We start from the raw sequence: 25,599 nt of genomic DNA, 5'->3' as shown, positions 1-25,599 counted from the left end.
CACAGAGCACCTTCAAGACATAAGCAGTGATTGGTCAAACACTGTCCCATATGTTCCCCTATGTGTGAAAGGCAGCCTAAGTACAGAAAATAGTGCATTGTCAACACCCAGCAGACAGGGCTGTGGATTGCTCCAGGAATGTTTTCTAAGCAGGACTGAAATGTAAAAGAAGGGCCATGATTACTCATTAAAGAACCTGCAGCACTTTGCAAGAATAGGGCTATTGTCTGAACTGGTATTTGGCCAGGACAATTACTTTCTGCCTCCCTAAATTTTCCCTGCAGTTTTAACTTCATGCAGGCTTCTTCACCTCCTGGCTTGAACTATTGTGTAGTGTTACTGTGCATTGTTAAACAGCCATTGCATCTCACTCCAGAGGTGGGTTCATTTTTGTGGTAGGTGAAATGATCCAAGGCACTCTGGTTAACGTTTTCAAGGTGGCTACTGATGCTGAGCACTCCAATTTTTTGGGCACCCAGTTTGAGACCCCGGAGAGCTGACTTCTAGAGATGCTGAGCAGCCAGAGCGCCAACAGAAGTCAATGGGAGTGCCTGAAAATCAGGCCCAAGATGTCTCAGACTGGGCAACCAAACACCGAGGCACTTAGGTTAATGTCTCATTTGACAAGGTGGCTGTTTTGGATCCTGTGGGATGAAAGGTTCTGAGTACAGCAATGATATTATTATTATTACTATTAACCATTCTTTGAAGTGTTTCTAGAATCCTGTCTGCTGCTGCCCTCTTTGAAGAAATCGTTCAGCAGGTATCACTATTTATGTGGGTGGATGAAAGGCAACATATAATAATACTACTAATAATTATTAAATACTTAGCACGGAACATCTTCAAAGTGCCTTACACATTCTCTTCTATTCGAGTTCTTATACCGCGCCCATCACCATGGTATCTGAATAATACACAGAGTCATTTATTTCTTAGAACTCCCCCAGGAACTAGACCCATATTATCCACATTTTACAACTGGGAAAATGGAGGCACAGTCAGCTTCCCCTAGGTCACGCAGTGAGTCAGCTGCAGAACCTGGACTAGAATTCAGTTGCTTCTGCTTCCTCATTCTGTTCTCATTACAGGAAACTACACTGCCTTCTATAAAGATATTAACCCTTTAAGGGTCATTTGTCAGCAATGTGTGCAGCATACAGGTGTTTTCTGTTTCCTGGTTAGGAGAGTGTCCTTATATTTTCCTGGTATCTTCTTTCCCTAGAGACTCAATACACTTTGCAATCTCAACAAATTGCTGTACAAACTAGGCACAGGGATTATTACATCATCCATTTCTGAAATGCAAACATCACTGGGGTGGTGTTATGCTTATAAGAAGTACACAGAATCTTTTTCAGGGGAAAAGGCAATACGCCATGTTTATTGGGTATACAACAATTAGCATATGCATTCAAATACACACACACACACTGTCCTGCCAGTCAATGTTATAGTTACCAGTCCAGAGTCCAGATCAATCTAGTGGACAGCTAGGTTGATCATTGCATTTTTTTACTTATTTTAAAATGCTAAACCTACAACAAAGTGGTGATCCTAAAAGTCTGTCACTGCCTTGAAATTAGCTTCGGACACAAGATTTTGGCTAATGCATCTTTACCAATGGCACACTAGGCCATTCCTTTCTGCTTTCAGAAAGAGTGGCTGGCAGAATATGATTGAATCATACATCAATACATTTAATGCATACTACATTATTATTTTTTATTTAAAATTATACAAAATACAAACACAAAATCCTACTACTACAGTGGAGGACAACAGCTGTTTGACAGTGCACAGCAGTGCTGACCTGCTGTTGAGGACAGGCAGTGAAGATGATCATGTCCCACTGAAACTGGTGAAAGCACCAGGATGACAGTTGAGCTGCTTTCACAAAAAGTTGGGAAATTCAAGTCCGACTCTGAAATGTTTTGAACTTCTTTTATCAGGGGCTAAATAGCTCCACACGTAGTGTTTTTGTGATTCCAGTCAAACTTATGGGGAGTCCACAGGAAATGACCTGTTGGCATCATGCTGTCACAGATGCACCTTGTGCTGTTCGGTACCATGTGCTTCTATCCAAACTCCATATGGATCAAATCCAGTCCCTGGAGGAAAGCTGGCCTATAGGCTTTGGGCTTGGGCTTAGTCATGATTGTCTTTGTGCTGCCCCTCTCTCTCATGTGCATGTATGGGATCTGCAGAGCAACATTCTGTAGATGCACTTGCAGGTCGATAAGCCATTTCAAGGCCTGCTCTGTGACATTGTGGATATCACCCAGTTCACCTTTGAATCCGTATTTGGAGTTCTGCATTATGATGTGTTTGATGGTTTCAATGTTTGCACTGGAGTCGCATGAAGGGGAGTCTTTGATTTTCTGCACTTACACAGTATCACTGAACATGTCTAAACACCGTCACTCTTGGAGTGAGGTCAGTTTGCCCAGCATGTGATAGCATGCTGCTCTCACTGGGGTTTGGGGATCTTCCTTCCCCACTAATCTGACAGTGCTTCTCCTGAAGCACCATTGCCTACTCCCCACACTAGACTATGCCCAGGCACTTTGGCCCATATACACAAAGGTCCAGATTTGGGTACCACGGCAGTTCACCAAATCCCTGCTCAGCTGCTCCCTAACCCTGTAGACACCTACATGTTCATTGTAAAAGTCCCCAAGGCACTTAAGTTTTTGCCTCGAGGCATGGACACTACTCCCATGGGGGTTTGGGTGTCTGCCTATTTCCTAATGTGATCCTCAAACCTATCCTGCCTGCAGGGCCTGCTCTGATCTGTGTGCTCTAAGAATGCCTAACTACACAAACTGGCCAGGGAGAGGGGACAAGGAGGAACTCCCCCATACCCTTCAGTGCAGCGATTATGAACCCACCTGGGTGTGGGAGACCCTGATTCAATTTCCCCCTTTGCCTGATGAGGAGAACAGATTTGAACAAGGGTTTCTCACCTCTCAGGTGAGTGCCCTAATCACAGGGCTATGGGGTGTTCTGGAGCCAGACTCTCCATATCTCCTGGTGAAGGTGTTCCACTTCGTATAAATAATGAAATAGGCATTGGGCCAAAGGCAGTGCCAGTGACTTTACACCCAAATCCCTCATGGTCCTTCCATGGATCCGGTAACCCTTATTGCAGGCAGCACCACAGGGTCTGTTCTCCACACAGGAAACCACCAGACATTGCCCAGGCTGATGTGGTTATGGGGAAGTGTGTGCGAGGTGTGGGGTAGGGAGAATCTATGTCAGTGACTCTGCTCTCTGTGCCCTGCTCACTTGTTCTGCCAGTGTTCCTGCAGAGGACCCATCAGGAGAATCCCTCATTATGAGCCCAGAGGATTTCCACCGCATTAAGACCGCATCCCGAGTACTGACCAAGGAGGAGCGTGAGGCCAGCATAGCAGCCCTCAAGGCAGAGAAGGAAGCTGTTATAGTATGTGTCTCCTGTTGCTTCCTTTTGTCAGCTGGTTTGTAGGCAGATTCCAGGATGCTGTTTGAAATGGCCACGTAGGGTTGACTTGCTGGGGAAAGGCAGCCACCCCAGGCATTCGTGGTGTGCTGGGTCCAGCTGTTGCCTGCCAGAGCTAGACATTGGGCTAGACAGAGGGGGAGGGGGGTGTGACATTCCCCTCTGGTGTTGTCTGGACCATTGATCTGCTAGGCCAGTAAAGGCCACTCCCATCCTTGACTCTGGGAGCCAGCCTTACCCTGCTCTGCGGTGAGAACCCCACTCCTGGGCCGTTCATGCACAGCCTCTGGCATATCAGCTGCTCCCAGCTACTTGCAAGCGAATGATACTAGCCCATATCTAGACACAACCCTGGGAACCTCAGTCTTGCAGTGTCCAGTTATGCCCACTGGATGTTGCAAACTTATATAAGTTCATCAATTTAACAAAGAAATTAATATGTACCAGGCTTCTTATCCCAGTGGAGCCTCTGACACTGCAAACCAAACACACTGCTTCAGGTAGGATAAACAGATTTATTAACTATAAAGATTGATTTTAAGTGATTATAAGTCAAAGCATAACAAGTCAGATTTGGTCAAATGAAATAAAAGCAAAACTCATTCTAAGCTGATCTGAACACTTTCAATGTCCTTAAAAACTTTGATGCTTCTCACCACAGGCTGGCTGGTTACTTTTCAGTCAGGTTCGCCCCTTTGATCAGCATTTCATCTGGGCTTTGCTCCCCCCACCCCCTTCAGAGTCAGGTGAGCATTACCTCATTGCAGTCCCAAACTACCCAAAGGAAGGGGGTGATTGCCTCAAGGGTCTAACAGATTCTATCATTGCTGCCTAAGCCAGTGTCCATTGTTCCTGTGAGGCTGGGCTGGGGTTGTCCCATTTATGCCCTGACAAGGCGTGAACTGCCTCTGTTTTTGGAGACTTTTTGCATGGGCTTGCTTTAAGCCATGAGGATACATTTTCAGCCTCATAACTATGTACTATGTCCCTCATACCTATGTATGAAATTATAACCTATAACCTTACTATAACATTACTGCAACAATTACTATAACAACCATGCTCAGTGTATTAGGAGCTTTCCGAAGACACCCAACATGACAAACTTTGCATTGGATACCAAACAATCATTTTATAAAGATGAACATGGGGGTGTAGGGTGTTCCCCCAGGTTACAGAGCATCACACCTCCCCTGTTATTCAGTGACTAACCCTCTTGCAGTAAACTTTCTCAAAGGCAGTTTGTTATAGTTCTCTTGGCGTCCTGCCATTAAGGCCATGAGGCAGCATGCCTCAGTTTTCCCAGTCACACACAGCAAACCAGGAGGTTTTTTTTTTAATGGTTTCTCTGCTGTGATAAGCTTTAAACCTGTTTACAGGTATTAATTGAAAAGTAGCGTTATCATAAGGTTTAACATCTGTGTTGAAATTCTTATCCCCAAAACTTAACATTAATACCCAAATATTTATCACAGATGGGTGTTTACAAGTATCTTTATGATACCATGCCCTCTGTTCAGTTAGTGTAGTTTGAGGTTAGTTTGTTCATTACTCATGGTGTCCTTTGACTCTCTCCCATATAATTAGTCACTGGCTTTTTTCCCTCCAGTGTTTCCCTTTGTGTGGGCTCTTAATTTAATCATGTTTCTGGCATTTTGGTATCTCAAGGTCTGGCAAGATAAGGGTCTAGGTCCTCGAAGGCCCTTTGGGGAGCTGTCTCCCAACCCCAGGACTGTACATATGTAGCTCCCCTTTTGGGGTTACCCTGTGTTTCCCCCTCCCAGCACTGAGTCCTTCCCTGCCCCCTGGAGGGCTGTGATCTGTGCTCTCTGGGCTAGGTGTATTTACCCTTTGATCAGATTCAACCTTTCCCAGCAGCTTTCCCTTAACTGCTCTCTGTGTCTCACCAGCCTGGGGGAAAGCACCCCCACTTCGGTGAGTTGGGTCGTCTGTATTCTGGCAGACGACCACCTCGCAATTTCCTGGTCTCAACTCCTCTGTTGTTACAGGCGTTGGAGCTGCATCTTGATGTAAAGAGACACAGTTACTTTCCAAAAACTTATCAGGAATACAAGATGCATCCGATGAAGTGAGCTGTAGGTCACGAAAGCTTATGCTCAAATAAACTTGTTAGTCTCTAAGGTGCCACAAGTACTCCTTTTCTTATCAGGAATAGCATCCTGAAAAACTGGGACTTGGATTGGGGTACCCTCCATCACCCCTGTCTCTGTCCCTGAGAAGTCAGCTGTGTGACTGCTCTCCTCCAGGAGGTCAGTGACACAGTTCCTTCTCAAAACCTGGGTCACAGGCTGAGTGCCTGGGTGCACAGATGCTGACCCAGCCATCCTCCTAGTGTCTTGGGCATCCTGCCCCAAGTGTCTAGTGAGGAGACATTCCTTTACCCCCACTATTCCTTCCTCAGTTTCCTCCTCTGGGCCCCTTCCTTCAGCTGCAGAACTCTGTCAGCTAACAACTGGGACAGTTTCCTTAATCACTGACAGCACTTCTCCTGCCCCTGTGCCTGAGGACATGTTGCCTTCTGCTGGAAAGGAGCTAGTCTCAGCCCCTCCCATACTTGGAAGCACCCTGCTTCCCTGTGTTACAGAGTCACAGGAATCCTCACCCACCTCAGTGGTTTCTGAGATCTCCTGCCCCTTCTCTGGGCTCTCCTCTGGACACATTGCTCTCTGCTCCCTTGAGCTGGTTTTGCCTCTGGTTCAGCTGCGACCTGCTAGCAACTAACAACCTGAACAATTCTCTCTCTGGCAGGTATTACACTCCCATCCCTTCCTGATGTGGTGTTGCCTCCAGCTGCAGTGCAGGAGTTGGTCTCAACCACCCTCTCACCAGGAAGCACACTGCTTCCCCCAGCTGCAGAAGTATCAAGGAGACTCTTTCCCATTCTCTCAGCAGTTCCTGAGACCTTCCCCCTTCCCCTCACGGGTCCCAGCATAACACTCCCTCCTGCTACAGGCAAATACTTTAACCTGAGCTACACAGAAAAAAATCATTACCAAGGAGCAGGTCAAATAGGAGGTGTTCCATTACCCCCACAGTCAAAACACTTTCCAAACCAATGGATTTTAGATAGTGGTATGAGGAATCTGCTTTCACCCACCCCCACAATCTCTCCCATTTGGCCAGGCAACATAGTGGCCTTTAGGACCACACTCCACTTAAACAGAGAGATCTGGGCCCCTGTATCCCTCTGCTCCAAGTATTCCCTGCCATCAGTTTGGACAGACAGCCTTAACATGCTCCATATCTGGTTCTGCAGAGACTAACCTCACAGAACAAGTATAATAGGTTTCCATTGCTTGGGGGGTTTCTGTGTTGAGGACAGCAGAACTAACATGAGCTATTGTTTGCCTGCTTCCTCCTAGCACCGGGCATCTATTGCTTAGGTGATCAGTGTAATTACACTGATTGCACCTTCTGGGCTCTTCTGCTTTTACAGGAGATTTGGGATGAGAGTTACCACTGCATGCATCCGATGAAGTGAGCTGTAGCTCACGAAAGCGTATGCTCAAATAAATTTTTTAGTCTCTAAGGTGCCACAAGTACTCCTTTTCTTTTTGCAGATAGAGACTAACATGGCTGCTACTCTGAAACCTGTCAGTAGAGGAATGTTTTTGGGTAAGAGACTGTTTAGTCTCCCAGCCCCCTTCTCTCTTCCCAGGGGCAAAATGGGATCCTCCCTTCCCACCAGTTTTAAACCCCTCTTTCTGGGGCGTGCCCTCAATAGACTTCTGAGTCTGCTCAAAGGCATCAGCAAAAAAAGCTCTCTCATCCACAGACTTGACATCTTTGTCCCATAGACACTGCTTCACGTCAGCCTCACATATGCTTAGGAAATGCTCTTGAGCAGCAAGATCCAACATTCCCTCAAAACTTGCCACCTCCGTACCCCTCACCCATTTTCTCAACAAATCTTCCATTTTGCTTACATATTCCCCATTACTCATACCAATATCCCTTTTAAGATTCCTAAATTTAACTCTATGTTCCAGGGGTAATCTGAAAACTTCGCAAAACAGTATCTTTAAATTTACAATAGTCTAAAGCATCGTCAATAGGCGTTCCATTGAATACATTTTCAGCTTTACCAGTTAATTTTGTAATCAGGGTAGGAACTCTTATCAAGGATTTCATGTATTACACACAGCCTTTCGAAGGTAGTCAGATATTCAGCAATATCATTGTCCTCACTGTATGCAGGACAGAAGTGTTCCCATTTGTGAATTTTTGGAGTGATGGGAGTCATTGAGGTCAGCAGGTTCCGGTTCTGCTTCTCTAGCAGGTCCAGTTGATGTTTTCACTCTCGCTCTCTCTCCTTTCTTCTTGCTCTCTCTCTCTCTGTCTTGCATGGCCCTTCTGTGTGCAGCTTCCTCCCTGGCTGCCTCCTTTTCTTTTCTAAAGCATAACAAGTCAGATTTGGTCAAATGAAATAAAAGCAAAACGCATTCTAAGCTGATCTGAACACTTTCAATGTCCTTAAAAACTTTGATGCTTCTCACCACAGGCTGGCTGGTTACTTTTCAGTCAGGCTTGCCCCTTTGATCAGCGCTTCAGTTGGTGGTGGTGGTGTCTGCAGATGTAGGTGGAAGAGAGAGAATGAGCATGGAAAACGTCTCTCCCTTTTATCATGTCCTTTCTTCCCTCTTGGCTTCCTCCCTCCCCCCTTCAGAGTCAGGTGAGCATTACCTCATTGTAGTCCCAAAAATGCCCAAAGGAAGGGGGTGACTCCCTCAAGGGTATATCAGATTCTTTTGTTGATGCGTAGGCCAGTGCCCTTTGTTCCTGTGAGGCTGGGCTGGGTTTGTCCCATGCATGCCCTGACGAGGCATGAACTGCCTCTCTGTTCTTGGAGAGTTTTTGCATGGGCTTGCTTTTAGCCATGAGGGTTCATTTTCAGCCTCATAACTATATACATGAAATTTTAACTGTCAAGGTTCCTTCCCCACTCTGAACTCTAGGGTACAGATGTGGGGACCTGTATGAAAGACCCCCTAAGCTTTTTCTTACCAGCTTAGGTTAAAAACTTCCACAGGGTACAAACTTTGCCTTGTCCTTGAACCCTATGCTGGCACCACCAAGCATGTTAAACAAAGAACAGGGAAAGAGCCCACTTGGAGACATCTTCCCCCAAAATATCCCCCCTGTAATCTTATGTAATAAATATAAAGGGAAGGGTCACCACCGTTCTGTATACAGAACTATAAAATCCCTCCTGGTCAGAGGCAAAACCCTTTCACCTGTAAAGGGTTAAGAAGCTAAGATAACCTCGCTGGCAGCTGACCAAAATGACCAATGAGGAGACAGATACTTTCAAAGCTGGAGGGGGGGAACAAAGGGTCTGTCTGTCTGTGTGATGCTTTTGCCGTGAACAGAACAGGAATGGTGCATTAGAACTTGTTTATAAGTAATCTAGCTAGAAATGCATTAGGTTTCCTTTTGTTTAAATGGCTGGTAAATAAGCTGTGCTGAATGGAATGTATATTCCTGTTTTTGTGTGTTTTTGTCACTTAAGGTTTTGCCTAGAAGGATTCTCTGTGTTTTGAATCTGATTACCCTGTAAGGTAGTTACCATCCTGATTTTACAGAGGTGATTCTTTTATTTTTTCTTTAATTAAAATTCTTCTTTTAAGATCCTGATTGCTTTTTCATTGTTCTTAAGATCCAAGGGTTTGGGTCTGTGTTCACCTATGCAAATTGGTGAGGATTTTTATCAAGCCTTCCCCAGGAAAGGGGGTGTAGGGCTTGGGGGGAAGATGTCTCCAAGTGTGCTCTTTCCCTGTTCTTTGTTTAACACGCTTGGTGGTGGCAGCATAAGGTTCAAGGACAAGGCAAAGTTTGTACCTTGTGGAAGTTTTTAACCTAAGCTGGTAAGAATAAGCTTAGGGGGTCTTTCATGCAGGTCCCCACATCTGTACCCTAGAGTTCAGAGTGGGGAAGGAACCTTGACACCTTACTATAACAACTATGCTCGGTGCATTATGAGCCTTCTGAAGACACCTAACATGACAAAGTTTGCATTGGATACCACACCATCATTTTAGAAAGATGAACGTGGGGGTGTAGGGTCTTCCCCCGAGGTACAGAGTGTCACAGTGGGGTGCAGACTGCAAGGAGGGGGTGGGGTTTGTGACCAGCCAGGCCCCAAACCATGTAGGGCTTTACAGAGGAAGCCCCTGGACAAGCTCATGTCTATGGGCCAGCGAACTGTTTATGCTGCTAACCCCAAACTGCTTCCCTGTCAGGGAAGAAGGGTCATTGTGCTCCAGAGTGACCTGTGGTGGCTCCTAGCAATTGGCAGAGATCTGGAAAGAGCTCTCCACCCAAATGCTCCTAGCAGCAGAGACATGGAACTTGTACCCTACACTGGGACCCAAGAGAGCAAGCCCAGGCTCTGATGGAGGGGTGTAGGGATCAGCCAGTCCCCACAGTTCATATCCCAGTGAGAATCCTCACCCCCTGTGGGGTGGGGAGACAGCAGTGCTACAATCTCAGGAAGTTCTGGCAGTGGAGAGAGTGGCTCATTTAATGGGCTTGGGTGGTTGCTACCAAACTCAGGGATCCCATGTAGGAAGGAGCCTTCTGTACAAAGCCGCTGGCTCATGAACACAGGATGAGGGGGTATATCACAGAGCCCATGGTTCCGGGCAGCTCTCCTGTCTCGGAGACGATAGGATTCGAGCGTCTTCCTCAGCACTGCTGCCTCCCTGAAGCACCCCCCAGGCAGGCCCAGCACTCCCCACAGTTCAGGTCAACCCCACCCAGATATGGTGTCATGGTGGTGCTGGCCCAGACGAATCTGGCTTGTGACAGCACTCTGGAGCGAGGGTCAGCCAGTCTCTTCAGCGCCAGGAATGTGGTGTGGGGATCCCTCTGTCAGCAGCCTGCCTTTCCCCTCCAGGCTGGGGTGAATGAGCGCAAGAACGTCATGAAGCTGAAGGGGATAGTGCAGAAGAAAAAGGAGAAGCTGAGTGACCTGGAGGAGGAGGCCAAGGAGCGAGCCCAGTACCTGCTGCAGCGGGCCAACAGGATGCGCATGGAGCAGGAGGACGAGGTCAAGGAGCTCAGCGAGGTGGGGTCCCGGGCTCTCTGTTCTGCAGTCTGCCCCTCTCCCCAATAACTAGGCCCTTCTGTGAAGCAGGTCAGTGCTGTACCCACTGACCCATGGCACTCAGAGCCAGGTTTATCCAAAGCAGGGCAAGCTCAGCCTTGCCCTGGAGGGACCCTGTAAAGGGAGAGGGAAGCTGAGTCTTCTTGGCCCCTGTGCGATAGCTGTCAGTGAAGGTGTCTGCTGTGATGGTGCAGATCATGACTTGTCTACGAGGAGTGGGACCAAGACTCATTCCACATGGTACCACTGGACAGCCATCTGATAGCAAGGACTTATGGTCACTACTGACCTGGGCTGGATATGAACTGGTTACCTGTGGGGGGAAGCTCTTTGGGTCATTACCAGCCTCCTGTGCCATGCAGTCCTTGCTGTACTCAGATGTGAGGAAACCTGGGTGCAGAAAGGTTAAGTGACGTGCCCGAGGGCACACGGTGAGTCAGTGGTATAGCTGGGAATAGAGCTAATTCTTTGCTCTAACCCCTAGATCATGGTCTGTTTCTTTCTCCTTGAACTGTCTCTCCCTTCTCCTCCCCCGTGTGCAAGGTTGAGCCAGTGTGGTTCTTTGTCATAGAATATCAGGGTTGGAAGGGACCTCAGGAGGTCATCTAGTCCAACCCCCTGCTCAAAGCAGGACTGATCCCCAATTAAATCATCCCAGCCAGGGCTTTGTCAAGCCTGACCTTAAAAACTTCTAAGGAAGGAGATTCTACCACCTCCCTAGGTAACGCATTCCAGTGTTTCACCACCCTCCTAGTGAAAAAGTTTTTCCTAATATCCAACCTAAACCTCCCCCACTGCAACTTGAGACCATTACTCCTTGTCCTGTCCTCTTCTACCACTGAGAATAGTCTAGAACCATCCTCTCTGGAACCACCTCTCAGGTAGTTGAAAGCAGCTATCAAATCTCCCCTCATTCTTCTCTTCTGCAGACTAAACAATCCCAGTTCCCTCAGCCTCTCCTCATAAGTCATGTGTTCCAGACCCCTAATCATTTTTGTTGCCCTTCGCTGGATTCTCTCCAATTTCTCCACATCCTTCTTGTAGTGTGGGGCCCAAAACTCGACACAGTACTCCAGATGAGGCCTCACCAATGTCGAATAGAGGGGAATGATCACGTCCCTCTATCTGCTCGCTATGCCCCTACTTATACATCCCAAAATGCCATTGCCCTTCTTGGTAAGAAGGGCACACTGCTGACTCATATCCAGCTTCTCGTCCACTGTCACCCCTATGTCCCCACAGATGATCCTGAACGCAAAGTGCCAGGCGATCCGCGATGCACAGATGCTGGAGAAACAGCTGATTGAGAAGGAGCTGGAGGGGGAGGAGAAGCGCCTGGACCAGATGATGGAGGTGGAGAGGCAGAAAGCCACCAAGATGCAGGAGGAGCTGGAGCAGAAGAGGAAGGAGGAGCAGATCAGGTGAGCAGGAATGCCCCTCCCCCAGCACTGGGCAGAGCTAGTCATAGTGCAGCCCTTCTCCCAGCACTTCCCACTTCCAGTGCAAGGTGACAGGCACCCAGCATAGCAGCCCTCAAGGCAGGTTTTGCAGGCATTTGTGCCAGGGACAATATGATGGGCCACTCATGTCTCCCTGCCAGAGACATTGTTGTGTCCTGTTCTCAGAGGGAGGCAACATATCATCAAGCAGATAGAGAAAAACCAAGAGGAGAGGGCTATGAAGGCGGAGCAGCGGGATCAGGAGGCCCAGGAGATGCTGGATTATCTGGAGCAAATGCAGATGGAAGACCTGAGGGTAAGAGAGATATATGTAAGGTGAGGTGTCAGAGATTGATTCTGAGCCCGTCCAACCACTCTTCTCTCGCTCCCAGCAGTGTAAATGAGGAGGAGCTCTGCTGCCAACCCAGCGCATGTGAGAGGAGACTCAGACTCCGGCTCTCTAGTATCCCCTGGGGCCAGGGGAAGGGGCAGCCCAGAGCTAGTTAATCTCCTCACGGTTGAGGACTATGGGAAGCAGACAAGGAGCCCACTTGGAAAGTGAGCAATTGGAAAGTGGGCTCTTCAACCCCAGCCCAGTAGCTGGCCCCTCTGTCCCTCCTGGTGCATGGTACCAGGAAGGCTCCAGGCAAATGCCAAAGCAAGAATGGGCCGGGGCTGGGGCCATCTTCCTGGGGTCCCTCTCTCATGGCCACCTTGTCTTGTACCTTTCTCAGGACATGGAGCACAGACATGATCAGAAGATGAAAATTCAGGCTGAGATTAAACGTATCAATGATGAAAACCAGCAGCGTAAGGAGGAGCAGCTGGCCCAGGAGAGGATGGCTGACCAGCGGGTGCTGGAGTACCAGAAGCAGAAAATAGTATGTTCTGTGGGCAGGGGGACAAGAGACCAGGTGGCATTCCTGCCCAGTAAATTGAGCTGCATGTCACCATGAAGGTTCTGCTCTAGTTTAGCCAGGAGTTCTGGGCCTGGTGCAAAAATTACTGGGTGAGGGTTGAGGTTCTCTGGCCTGTGCTATGCAGGACTTGAGACTAGATCATCATAATGGTTCCTTCTGGCATGAACATCTGTGAATCTGTCAGCGAGATCCGTCTGTGCTGATGGATGTCCATATCCCACAGGCAGAGACACACATCTGTATGTACCACGTTTTCTGCTCGTGAGCATTGTTCAGCTGAGAACAGAGGGAGCATGTCTGGAGAGCTAGATGCTGGCCCCTGTAAGGAGTCCAGACAAGAAGGGGAACAATTTACTAAGGGTCGTGGTGGATTCTCCATCACTGACGAGTCTGGATGTGTAGCTAAATATCTGTGTTAGGAATTATTTGGGGGAAGTTCTCTGGCCAGTGTTATACAGGGGTTCAGAGATGTGTGTGTGAGCGAAAGACAGAGACGCTGGGTGTGTATTATGCTGTGCACTCGCACGGGTTGGCGACGGGGAAGGGTTACTGTTAACAGCCCGGGTGCAGTTCATTGACCCGGCGCTGTTTGCCTGGCCCAGGCACGGGAAGCAGAGTTCGAGGCTGAACAGGAGAAGATCCGTCGGGAGAAGGAGATGGAGACGGCACGTCTAAGGGCGATGCAGGAAAAGGCCCAGGATTACCAAGCAGAGCAGGTAACATGCTCGCAAAGCCTGCCCCCATGCCAGTCCATCTCCCTCCCTACCTCTCTCTCCCCTGCTTCCATCCCATCCCAGCCACGTCAAAACCTCAAGAAACCCAATGGGAGCAGCAGGGGAATGGTTCCTCTTGCCAGGCCAGTCCCTAGAGCCCTAGTGGTGAAGGGGGCATGGGTGGGCGGCACCCCCTGGCCAGGACACCTGGTCAGAGTGCATTACGTCTGCACGCTCCAGAGCCAGTGGGCGGAGGGGCCAAGCAAGGGGCCAGGGGAGATGCTGCATTCTCTTAACAGACTTGCATTGAGCAGCATGTTCCCCAGCCCCAAGGAATTAGCAGCTTCCCTTCACACAGAATGTCTGTCCCCCTTGCTGGAGCTGGCAAGGGGCTAGCAAGGGCAGCTGGGACAGAGATAAGATGGAGAAGCTGGAGCTTCTCTTCTCTGCTGGCTGTCCTGCCAGGAGCCCATCACTCAGCCCATGCTGCTGCGAGGAGGGGGAATATTTCAGTGAAACGCACTGAGAAATGGACCTTGTTAAACCAGTTGTGTTGCCCTGTTGAGGCACTGTGGTGTAGAGCAGCCTTCCCTTCCCCTGCCCTGGGAGGAGGTCTCACCCCATCCCTCACCTTGGCAAGGGACCAGGAATGATGCTGCTGCCTCACATACCTCGTGGGGGTCTCACAGCAAAGCAAGGGAGACATGAGAAACCTGTGTCCACAGGTCTGTAACCTAGCTGAGAAAGCTCTGCTCTTTGTCCTGGAGAGGCAACCTCAGGAGCACAGCCAGGCCTTGCTGCCATAATGGGGTAGGAGGCAGGTTTCTCAGGTGGCCCCAGCCCACAGCTCTGGAGATCCTACCAGCCCCTCAGTGGACCCACTAGAACCTGTGTTATGCGCTCCCAGCAGCCTGCCTTGCTCAGGAGGTGCCTGCAGCGTCCTATAGATCAGGGATAGTCTATTTTTTGTCAAGGTACAGTCCAGATCCACACTCCAGAGAAAATTTAAAAAAACCACACACAACAACAACGATAATAAGTCAGAAAAAAAATTTCAGGGTCTGTTCAAAAGCATCTGGCAGTCCAGATTTGGCCCACAGTCCGCGTATTGACTACCCCTGCTATAGATGATCACTGGCTCTGAAGGACCATGAGGCTGTGAGCTGGGTGCCAGCATAACTCATAGATGGCACCAGCACATTGTTCTGTATCTTTCTTCTCTCCGTTCAGCTCAGATCCCAAGTCTAATAAGGTTTCTGTAACGTCCAGCACCACTGGCTCTGCCCATGCTCAGCCACTCTGGCTGGGTCCATCCTGCATCACTAGTAGGAGCATACACATAGCTGGATGCTGTGCTGTGGGGCAAGAGGCAGGACAGAATCCAGCTGTTTCCTCTGTAACCCAGACAAAGGGAGCCCAAGGTCCTGAGCAGCAACAGGGGCTGTCTGTCCTGGGCCCCGCATCAGGTGTGTGGGGCTAGGGTCCCTGCTCTGCTCACAGTGGGAGTCAGTGCTCTCCCTTCCTGGCAGGATGCGCTGCGGGCCAAGCGGAACCAAGAGGCCACCGAGCGAGAGTTGCGCCAGAAGGAGAAGGAAGCTGCGCAGAGGAAGGCAGAGACTGAGGCCATGCTGAAGAGGAGCCGGCTGGAGCAGATAGCCTACAAGGAGCACAGCCTGGCTGTGCAGGTGCAACGGGACCGCAAGGAGTTCGAGAGGATCCTCAGGTAGCACAGGTGGCGCTGGTGGGGTCACTGATGTAGTAACTGAGGCCCAGCCCCGGAGAGCCAGGTAGTTCAGGGACCAAGTTCCCAGTGATGTTGCGAAGCACCCCTGGTTGGGCACCTTCCCTCTGCCCTGTCCAGTGCTGAAGGGACTGGGGGCTGATCTCCTGCCCCCTCAGCACCAGGGTTTCCTTCAGAGGCTTTTCACACCATTAATTTTCTTTATATGGACAATGGTTTTGTGGATCTTTGATCACATGATCAGAAAATTCTACCCAGCATGCACTGTGTCATTTCTGCCCCTCCAGCTTTGAGCAGCGTAGTGGGAAGCAGGGTTCTGTAGAAAATCTCCCTCTGTATGTCAGGCTCACGCTGCTCTCTGTGCCCACCCAGCTCCCAGGCTGAGCAGCCATCAGCCAAAACACTGGGCCTGAGCTGCCTGCTCAGACTGCAATCTGCCTTGGACTGCACGGGGAGCCTGCCCATTACAGATCTGCCTGGGGAGCCCAGCTTCCCCCATGAAGCCATGGTGGGGAGGACACAGCCTGGGCAGTCAGCAGCAGGAACAAGGAAATCCTTGTCTGCATGGGAGGGTGTGTAGCATGAGAGTGGGGAAGTGAAACCGGAATGCATCGGGAGGAACCTATGGCTGCAGCATGGGCCAGAGCCTTGGACAGAGGGTTATTTGCCTTTCTAGCGCTGCTGCTGGGGCAGGCGGCAGTTCAAGCACAAGGGTCATGCAGCCCAATGTCTCCCTGCAGAGCCCAGCGGGATCAGATTGAGAAGGAACGGAAGGAGCAGGAGCGACGCGAAGCACCCCTGGTTGGGCACCTTCCCTCTGCCCTGTCCAGTGCTGAAGGGACTGGGGGCTGATCTCCTGCCCCCTCAGCACCAGGGTTTCCTTCAGAGGCTTTTCACACCATTAATTTTCTTTATATGGACAATGGTTTTGTGGATCTTTGATCACATGATCAGAAAATTCTACCCAGCATGCACTGTGTCATTTCTGCCCCTCCAGCTTTGAGCAGCGTAGTGGGAAGCAGGGTTCTGTAGAAAATCTCCCTCTGTATGTCAGGCTCACGCTGCTCTCTGTGCCCACCCAGCTCCCAGGCTGAGCAGCCATCAGCCAAAACACTGGGCCTGAGCTGCCTGCTCAGACTGCAATCTGCCTTGGACTGCACGGGGAGCCTGCCCATTACAGATCTGCCTGGGGAGCCCAGCTTCCCCCATGAAGCCATGGTGGGGAGGACACAGCCTGGGCAGTCAGCAGCAGGAACAAGGAAATCCTTGTCTGCATGGGAGGGTGTGTAGCATGAGAGTGGGGAAGTGAAACCGGAATGCATCGGGAGGAACCTATGGCTGCAGCATGGGCCAGAGCCTTGGACAGAGGGTTATTTGCCTTTCTAGCGCTGCTGCTGGGGCAGGCGGCAGTTCAAGCACAAGGGTCATGCAGCCCAATGTCTCCCTGCAGAGCCCAGCGGGATCAGATTGAGAAGGAACGGAAGGAGCAGGAGCGACGCGCAGCCCTGCAGGTGACGCACGCCGACCAGGTGCGACGCCAAGTGCGTGAGCATCAGCAGAAGCAGGTGCAGGAAAGAATTGCTACCTTCGAGGAGGGCAAGCGGCTGAAGGAAGAGGCACGCCGGCGCAGTGAGCGTATCAGCGAGATCAAGAAGAAGAAGATAGAGGAGCTCAGGTGAGGTTGCAGGGCCAAGCAGGAGGCCTGTGCCTTGGGAGTCTGGGCTCCTGGGCTGGGCATGATATCAGCCCATTCCAAGTGCTGGGAAAGGCCATGGGAAGGGCTTAGAGGGTCACTGCTCATGCAGCACAGTCCAGCAGGATACCCCGTTACATTTTGGGGTGTAATCCAGACCAGTAAGGGGTTGTGCCCTGTAACCCTGAGTGCTGTAAATGTTCTGTTGCTATAGTTCACAGCTCAGATACCAACAGCCAGCAGACAGGCATGCGATATCTTGAGCGTCTGTGTGCTGTGCAGCCCTGGGTCAGCACTTCTGACTTCAGCAGCCTGTCACAACATAACAGTCCCACCCTGCCGTCCACCAACTTTGGTTACACCTGGGAGGACGACCCTGTAGCAAACCACCAACTCACTGGTACAGCACCTCCTGCTGGTTGTCTTGGGAATTAGCTCTTTAGCATACAGAGCGCCTCCTACTGGCCAGTGTCTTGCCTGCCGCTGGCCCCTGTTTCCCTCCAGATCCCGGTGCCCTTTGCCCTGGGGTTCTGCCCCTGCAGTACCCCCACACTCTGGGTCTCCCCTCCCAGTGGAAGCCCCAACCCTCTCACTCACCTTGCCTCAGTGACTACTGCCAGTCATCATTTAGCCCCCGCTTACTGGGGCTAACTGCAGTCTGTCATGGCCACTCATCATTGGCAAGGAGATTGGACCAGCTGCCTCTGCCTGTCTCTGGTCTGCACCTCCCAGCCCCTGCATAGGCCTTTACCAAGACCTCAGCCTGGGGAGTTGCCAGGCTGGAGCTTTCCCCCCGCTCCGCTCCGCTCCGCTCCAGGTACCCTTTTCTCCCTGACAGCTAGGTCCTTCTCTTGCCATAGCTAGAGAGAGACTGACCCAGCTCCTCCCTGAGCCCTTATAACAGGGCCAGCTGTGGCCTGATTGGGGCGTGGCCTCAGCTGTGGCTGCTTCCCCAATCAGCCTAGCCTTTTCTCTCAGGAGCGGGGTAACTGCCCCGCTACAGACCCCAACACCCTTCCAGTCCTGAATTTCCCCAAAACCATCTGCCTTGAAGCATCCAGCCCTGTCCTGGATCACTCAGAGAAATCAGGGTCGTTTATTCCTTTAAAGAGACAGTACCCAGCAGCTTGCCCTATTAATTGGAGTTAACAATTCCTTCAATTCAGACACAGCACTGGGTTGGTTTAGATTAAAATAAAACCAGTTTATTAGCAACAGGGCACAGGTTAAGTGATGCCAAGTAAAATATATAAAGGGGGAGATGGTTTCAAGAAATCAAAGTGAAAACCCGCATTTAAAAGACTGAAACTTTATCTAGCAAGGCACTGTGTTTTGCTTAAGATGGTGTCACTGACCAGTTACTCATGGTCCAGCATGGCTGACTGTCCTTCAGTCAGGACCATCACAGAAATACAGGGCACTGGTTCCCTTGTCTCCATGGTGAAGGATAATAACTCAGTGGTTCACTGTCCCTCTCTTTATGGTCCAGTAAACCTTTGAAAAGCTTCTCTCTTAAAGTGCATTGATCCTGCTTCAACAAGGATGAAGGCTTCCTGGGGGTGGTGTCTCCATCAGCCGTTGATAGTTTAGTCTTCGCCTCTTCCCCTTGTTCACTGAATGGCTTTGTTACCTTTCAAGTAAATGTAGCTTCATTGTCTCTGCCTGGTGATGAGGCTGGTTAGACAAGTGAATACACAGTCGTTTATGGTCTAGACATGCTGACTCCCCAACCACCAGGTGAGATTTAATGGTTCTAGGTTTCAGAGTGGTAGCCGTGTTAGTCTGTATCAGCAAAAACAACAAGGAGTCCTTGTGGCACCTTAGAGACTAACAAATTTATTTGGGCATAATCTTTCGTGGGCTAGAACCCCAATTAACAGTAGGATACCAAGGGAGGAAAAATAACTTTTATAGTGGTAATGAGAGTGGCACATCTCGTTAGACTGACCTCACACTTGGTAGGGCAACTCCCATCTTTTCATGTATGTATACCTGCTCCTGTATTTTCCACTCCATACATCTGATGAAGTGGGTTCTAGCCCACGAAAGCTTATGCCCAAATAAACTTGTTAGTCTCTAAGGTGCCACAAGGACTCCTCGTTATTTTTGAATGGTTCTGTTTACAATTCCATTGTCACCAGTCACCTGCTTCATTGGTATGCAAGCCCTGGGCAGACCTGTTTCTACTTTGTTCAAATACAGACTTTAAAACATAGTCCCAAGGGATGTTCATAACTCTTCATGCAGCTTTGTCACATCTATTCTACAATGATAGTATTGACCTGTGTATTAGTAGTTTTCAGATGATACCCCACAAGGATAGTTTGATCCGTGCTGTGGGCGTAGGGCAGAGGTGGGCAAACTACGGCCCGCGGGCCATATCCGGCCCACAGGACCCTCCAGCTTAGCCCCTGAGCTCCTGGCCTGGGAGGCTAGCCCCCGCCCTGCCAGCCTCAGCGCACCATGCCACGCTCTGGGTGGCTGAGCAGTGCAGTTGCAGAGCTGCAGCCTGACCCAATGCCCTGGGCGTCACAGCTGTAGCGCTGCCAGCCACCGGTGCGCCAGGCAGCGCTGTGAGGGGGCAGGTGGGTGGATAGGGGTCGGGGGGGTCAGAGGGCAGGGAAGGGGGGGTTGGATGGGGCAGGGGTCCCGGGGGGGGGGGGAGAGTCAGGAATGAGGTGGGGATCGGATGGGGTGGCAGGGGTGGGGGATCTGAGGGTGGTCAGGGGACAGGGAGCAGGGTGTGGTGGATGGGGCAGGAGTCCCAGGGGGGCCATCAGGGGACAGGGAACAGGGGGGTTAGATGGGGCAGGAGTCCTGGGGGAGCCGTCAGGAGGCGAGAAGCGGGGGGGTTGGATAGGAGGCGGGGACCGGGCCACACCTGGCTGTTTGGGGAGACACAGACTCCCCTAACCGGCCCTCCATACAATTTTGGAAAGCCGATGTGGCCCTCAGGCCAAAAAGTTTGCCTGCCCCTGGCGTAGGGTGTGAATACAGGGGTACATAGGGTCACAACCCCATCCCTGCTTTCTCTCCCCATATCCACTCCCTGGTTCTGGGCCCAGCAGGGTAGATTGGGGCTGTGGAGATGATGGAGTCGACAGGGAGATGGGGAGGAACAGCTGCTGGGCAGAGCTGGGCAGGCCAGAAGAGGAAGTTGGTTAGCAGGATCCCCATCTTAGAATCCTGGAATATCAGGGTTGGAAGGGACCTCAGGAGGTCATCTAGTCCAACCCCCTGCTCAAAGCAGGACCAATCCCCAACTAAATCATCCCAGCCAGGGCTTTGTCAAGCCTGACCTTAAAAACTTCTAAGGAAGGAGATTCCACCACCTCCCTAGGTAACACATTCCAGTGTTTCACCACCGTCCTAGTGAAAAAGGTTTTCCTAATATTCAACCTGAACTTGAAGACCACTGCAACTTGAGACCATTACTCCTTGTTCTGTCATCTGCTACAACTGAGAACAGTCTAGAGCCATCTTCTTTGGAACCCCCTTTCAGGTAGTTGAAAGCAGCTATCAAATCCCCCCTCATTCTTCTCTTCTGCAGACTAAACGATCCCAGTTCCCTCAGCCTCTCCTCATAAGTCATGTGTTCCAGTCCCCTAATCATTTTTGTTGCCCTCCGCTGGATGTTTTCCAATTTTTCCACATCCTTCTTGTAGTGTGGGGCCCAAAACTGGACACAGTACTCCAGATGAGGCCTCACCAATGTCGAATAGAGGGGAATGATCACGTCCCTCGATCTGCTGGCAATGCCTCTACTTATACATCTCAAAATGCCATTGGCCTTCTTGGCAACAAGGGCACACTGTCGACTCATATCCAGCTTCTCGTCCACTGTAACCCCCCTAGGTCCTTTTCTGCAGAACTGCTGCCTAGCCATTCGGTCCCTAGTCTGTAGAGGTGCATGGGATTCTTCCATCCTAAGTGCAGGACTCTGCACTTGTCCTTGTTGAACCTCATCAGATTTCTTTTGGCCCAATCCTCTAATTTGTCTAGGGCCCTCTGTAACCTATCCCTACCCTCCAGCGTATCTACCTGCCCTCCCAGTTTAGTGTCATCTGCAAACTTGCTGAGGGTGCAATCCACACCATCCTTCAGATCATTAATGAAGATATTGAATAAAACCGGCCCAAGGACTGACCCTTGGGGCACTCCACTTGACACCAGCTGCCAACTAGACATGGAGCCATTGATCACTACCCATTGAGCCCGACAATCTAGCCAACTTTCTACCCACCTTATAGTCCATTCATCCAGCCCATACTTCTTTAACTTGCTGGCAAGAATACTGTGGGAGACCGTGTCAAAAGCTTTGCTAAAGTCAAGGAACAACACGTCCACTGCTTTCCCCTCATCCACAGAGCCAGTTATCTCGTCATAGAAGGCAATTAGATTAGTCAGGCATGACTTGCCCTTGGTGAATCCATGCTGACTGTTCCTGATCACTTTCCTCTCCTCTAAGTGCTTCAGAATTGATTACTTGAGGACCTGTTCCATGATTTTTCCAGGTTTCAGAGTAGCAGCCGTGTTAGTCTGTATTCCCAAAAAGAAAAGGAGTACTTGTGGCACCCTGGAGACTAACCAATTTATTTGAGCATAAGCTTTCGTGAGCTAGAGCTCACTTCATCGGATGCATAAAGTGGAAAGTATGGTGAGGAGATTTTATATATACACACAGACCATGAAAAAATATACATTGTAAGGAGAGTGATCACTTAAGATGAGCTCTTACCAGCAGGAGAGTGGGGTCGGGGGAGAGAAAACCTTTTGAAGTGATAATCAAGGTGGGCCATTTCCAGGAGTTAACAAGAACATCTGAGGAACAGTGAGGGGGGAGGAATAAACAAGGGGAAATAGTTTCACTTAGTATAATGACTCAACCACTCCCAGTCTCTATTCAAGCCTAAGTTAATTGTATCCAATTTGTAAATTAATTCCAGTTCAGCAGTCTCTTGTTGGAGTCTGTTTTCGAAGTTTTTTTGTTGAAGGATACTCACTTTGAGATCAGAAATCAAGTGACCAGAGAGATTGAAGTGTTCTCCGACTGGTTTATGAATGTTATAATTCTTGACATCTGATTTGTGTCCATTTATTCTTTTATGTAGAGACTGTCCAGTTTGACCAATGTACATGGCAGAGGGGTATTGCTGGCACATGATGGCATATATCACATTGGTAGATGTGCAGGTGAACGAGCCTCTGATAGTGTGGCTGATGTGATTAGGCCCTATGATAGTGTCCCCTAAATAGATATGTGGGCACAGTTGGCAATGGGCTTTGTTGCAAGGATAGGTTCCTGGGTTAGTGGTTCTGTTGTGTGGTGTGTGGTTGCTGGTGAGTATTTGCTTCAGATTGTGGGGCTGTCTGTGGGCAAGTACTGGCCTGTCTCCCAAGATCTTTGAGAGTGATGGGTCATCCTTCAGGATAGGTTGTAGATCCTTGATAATGCGTTGGAGAGGTTTTAGTTGGGGGCTGAAGGTGACGGCTAGTGGCATTATGTTATTTTCTTTGTTGGGCCTTTCCCGTAGTAGGTGACTTCTGGGTACTCTTCTGGCTCTGTCAATCTGTTTCTTCACTGCAGCAGGTGGGTATTGTAGTTGTAAGAATGCTTGATAGAGATCTTATAGGTGTTTGTCTCTGTCTGAGGGGTTGGAGCAAATGCGGTTGTATCGTAGAGCTTGGCTGTAGACAATGGATCGTGTGGTGTGGTCTGGGTGAAAGCTAGAGGCAAGTAGGTAGGAATAGCAGTCAGTAGGTTTCCGGTATAGGGTGGTGTTTATGTGACCATCGCTTATTAGCACTGTAGTGTCCAGGAAGTGGATCTCTTGTGTGCACTGGTCCAGGCTGAGGTTGATGGTGGGATGGAAATTGTTGAAATCATGGTGGAATTCCTCAAGGGTTTCTTTTCCATGGGTCCAGATGATGAAGATGTCATCAATATAGCGCAAGTAGAGTAGGGGCATCAGGGGACGAGAGCTGAGGAAGCGTTGTTCTAAGTCAGCCATAAAAATGTTGGCATACTGTGGGGCCATGTGGGTACCCATAGCAGTGCTGCTGATTTGAAGGTATACATTGTCCCAAAATGTGAAATAGTTATGGGTGAGGACAAAGTCACAAAGTTCAGCCACCAGGTTTGCCGTGACATTATCGGGGATACTGTTCCTGATGGCTTGTAGTCCATCTTTGTGTGGAATGTTGGTGTAGAGGGCTTCTACATCCATAGTGGCCAGGATGGTGTTTTCAGGAAGATCACCGATGGATTGTAGTTTCCTCAGGAAGTCAGTGGTGTCTCGAAGATAGCTGGGAGTGCTGGTAGCGTAGGGCCTGAAGAGGGAGTCTACATAGCCAGACAATCCTGCTGTCAGTGGTTGAGTCATTATACTAAGTGAAACTATTTCCCCTTGTTTATCATAGAATCATAGAATATCAGGGTTGGAAGGGACCTCAGGAGGTCATCTAGTCCAACCCCCTGCTCAAAGCAGGACCGATCTCCAATTAAATCATCCCAGCCAGGGCTTTGTCAAGCCTGACCTTAAAAACCTCTAAGGAAGGAGATTCCACCACCTCCCTAGGTAACGCATTCCAGTGTTTCAGCACCCTCCTAGTAAAAAAGTTTTTCCTAATATCCAACCTAAATCTCCCCCACTGCAACTTGAGACCATTACTCCTTGTTCTGTCATCTGCTACCACTGAGAACAGTCTAGAGCCATCCTCTATTGTCTATCCAATTCGACATTGGTGAGGCCTCATCTGGAGTACTGTGTCCAGTTTTGGGCCCCACACTACAAGAAGGATGTGGATAAATTGGAGAGAGTCCAGCGAAGGGCAACAAAAATGATTAGGGGTCTAGAACACATGACTTATGAGGAGAGGCTGAGGGAGCTGGGATTGTTTAGCCTGCAGAAGAGAAGAATGAGGGGGGATTTGATAGCTGCTTTCAACTACCTGAAAGGGGGTTCCAAAGAGGATGGCTCTAGACTGTTCTCAATGGTAGCAGATGACAGAACGAGGAGTAATGGTCTCAAGTTGCAGTGGGGGAGGTTTAGATTGGATATTAGGAAAAACTTTTTCACTAAGAGGGTGGTGAAACACTGGAATGCGTTGCCTAGGGAGGTGGTGGAATCTCCTTCCTTGGAAGTTTTTAAGGTCAGGCTTGACAAAGCCCTGGCTGGGATGATTTAACTGGGAATTGGTCCTGCTTCGAGCAGGGGGTTGGACTAGATGACCTTCAGGGGTCCCTTCCAACCCTGATATTCTATGATTCTATGATTCTTTGGAACCCCCTTTCAGGTAGTTGAAAGCAGCTATCAAATCCCCCCTCATTCTTCTCTTCCGTAGACTAAACATCCCCAGTTCCCTCAGCCTCTCCTCATAACTCATGTGTTCCAGTCCCCTAATCATTTTTGTTGCCCTCCGCTGGACTCTTTCCAATTTTTCCACATCCTTCTTGTAGTGTGGGGCCCAAAACTGGACACAGTATTCCAGATGAGGCCTCACCAGTGTCAAATAGAGGGGAACGATCACGTCCCTCGATCTGCTGGCAATGCCCCTACTTATACATCCCAAAATGCCATTGGCCTTCTTGGCAACAAGGGGCACACTGTTGACTCATATCCAGCGTCTTGTCCACTGTAACCCCTAGATCCTTTTCTGCAGAACTGCTGCCGAGCCATTCGGTCCCTAGTCTGTAGTGGTGCGTTGGATTCTTCTGTCCTAAGTGCAGGACTCTGCACTTGTCCTTGTTGTTATTCCTCCCTCGCCCCCGCCCCTCCCCCCCCCAACCACTGTTCCTCAGACATTGTTGTTAACTCCTGGAAATGTGCTGGAAATGGCCCACCTTGATTATCACTTCAAAAGGTTTTCTCTCCCCCCCACCCCACTCTCCTGCTGGTAATAGCTCATCCTGAGAGATCACTCTCCTTACAATGTATATTTTTTCATGGTCTGTGTGTATATATAAAATCTCCTCACTGTACTTTCCACTTTATGCATCCGATGAAGTGAGCTCTAGCTCACGAAAGCTTATGCTCAAATAAGGTGGCACAAGTCCTCTAAGGTGCCACAAGTCCTCCTTTTCTTTTAATGATTTTTCCAGGGACTGAGGTGAGGCTGACTGGCCTGTAGTTTCCAGGATCCTCCTTCTTCCCTTTTTTAAAGATGGGCACTACATTAGCCTTTTTCCAGTCATCCGGGACCTCCTTCGATCGCCATGAGTTTTCAAAGATAATGGCCAATGGCTCTGCAATCACATCTGCCAACTCCTTCATTGTGACCAGGCAGCGGGGCCCCAGGGGGAGCAGCCAGAGGGACAGATTTAAATTCCATGGCGAAGAGGCCCCCTGCCCCACCAGACAGAGGCCCCACTGATCATGGTGAGGAGGCTGGTAGTGCCAAGTCCAGTGTGGCCCTCCCAGCTGACTCTGTGGGACCTGGGAGAGATGGGGGCTCCGACTGTGGGCTGGGCCCATACCCCAGCATTC

The 25,599-nt window shown here is 49.8% G+C and overlaps 1 protein-coding gene across 1 annotated transcript in view; it reads left to right on the top strand.

Moving 5' to 3' along the window:
* Window positions 1–25,599, top strand: part of CFAP45 (cilia and flagella associated protein 45) — a 35,107-nt gene that overhangs the window by 9,297 nt on the left and 211 nt on the right. Inside the window, exons 4-11 of the mRNA XM_077841025.1 lie at window positions 3,301–3,445; window positions 10,398–10,568; window positions 11,850–12,028; window positions 12,233–12,362; window positions 12,781–12,927; window positions 13,569–13,682; window positions 15,209–15,402; window positions 16,871–17,095. Of these exons, the coding sequence (XP_077697151.1) occupies window positions 3,301–3,445; window positions 10,398–10,568; window positions 11,850–12,028; window positions 12,233–12,362; window positions 12,781–12,927; window positions 13,569–13,682; window positions 15,209–15,402; window positions 16,871–17,095 (1,305 nt within the window). The remainder of the gene's footprint in view (window positions 1–3,300; window positions 3,446–10,397; window positions 10,569–11,849; window positions 12,029–12,232; window positions 12,363–12,780; window positions 12,928–13,568; window positions 13,683–15,208; window positions 15,403–16,870; window positions 17,096–25,599) is intronic.

Source organism: Eretmochelys imbricata, chromosome 24 (assembly GCF_965152235.1).
Source record: "Eretmochelys imbricata isolate rEreImb1 chromosome 24, rEreImb1.hap1, whole genome shotgun sequence".
Classification (NCBI taxonomy): Eukaryota; Metazoa; Chordata; order Testudines; family Cheloniidae; genus Eretmochelys; species Eretmochelys imbricata.
This window is presented reverse-complemented; position numbering and strand designations above follow the sequence as displayed.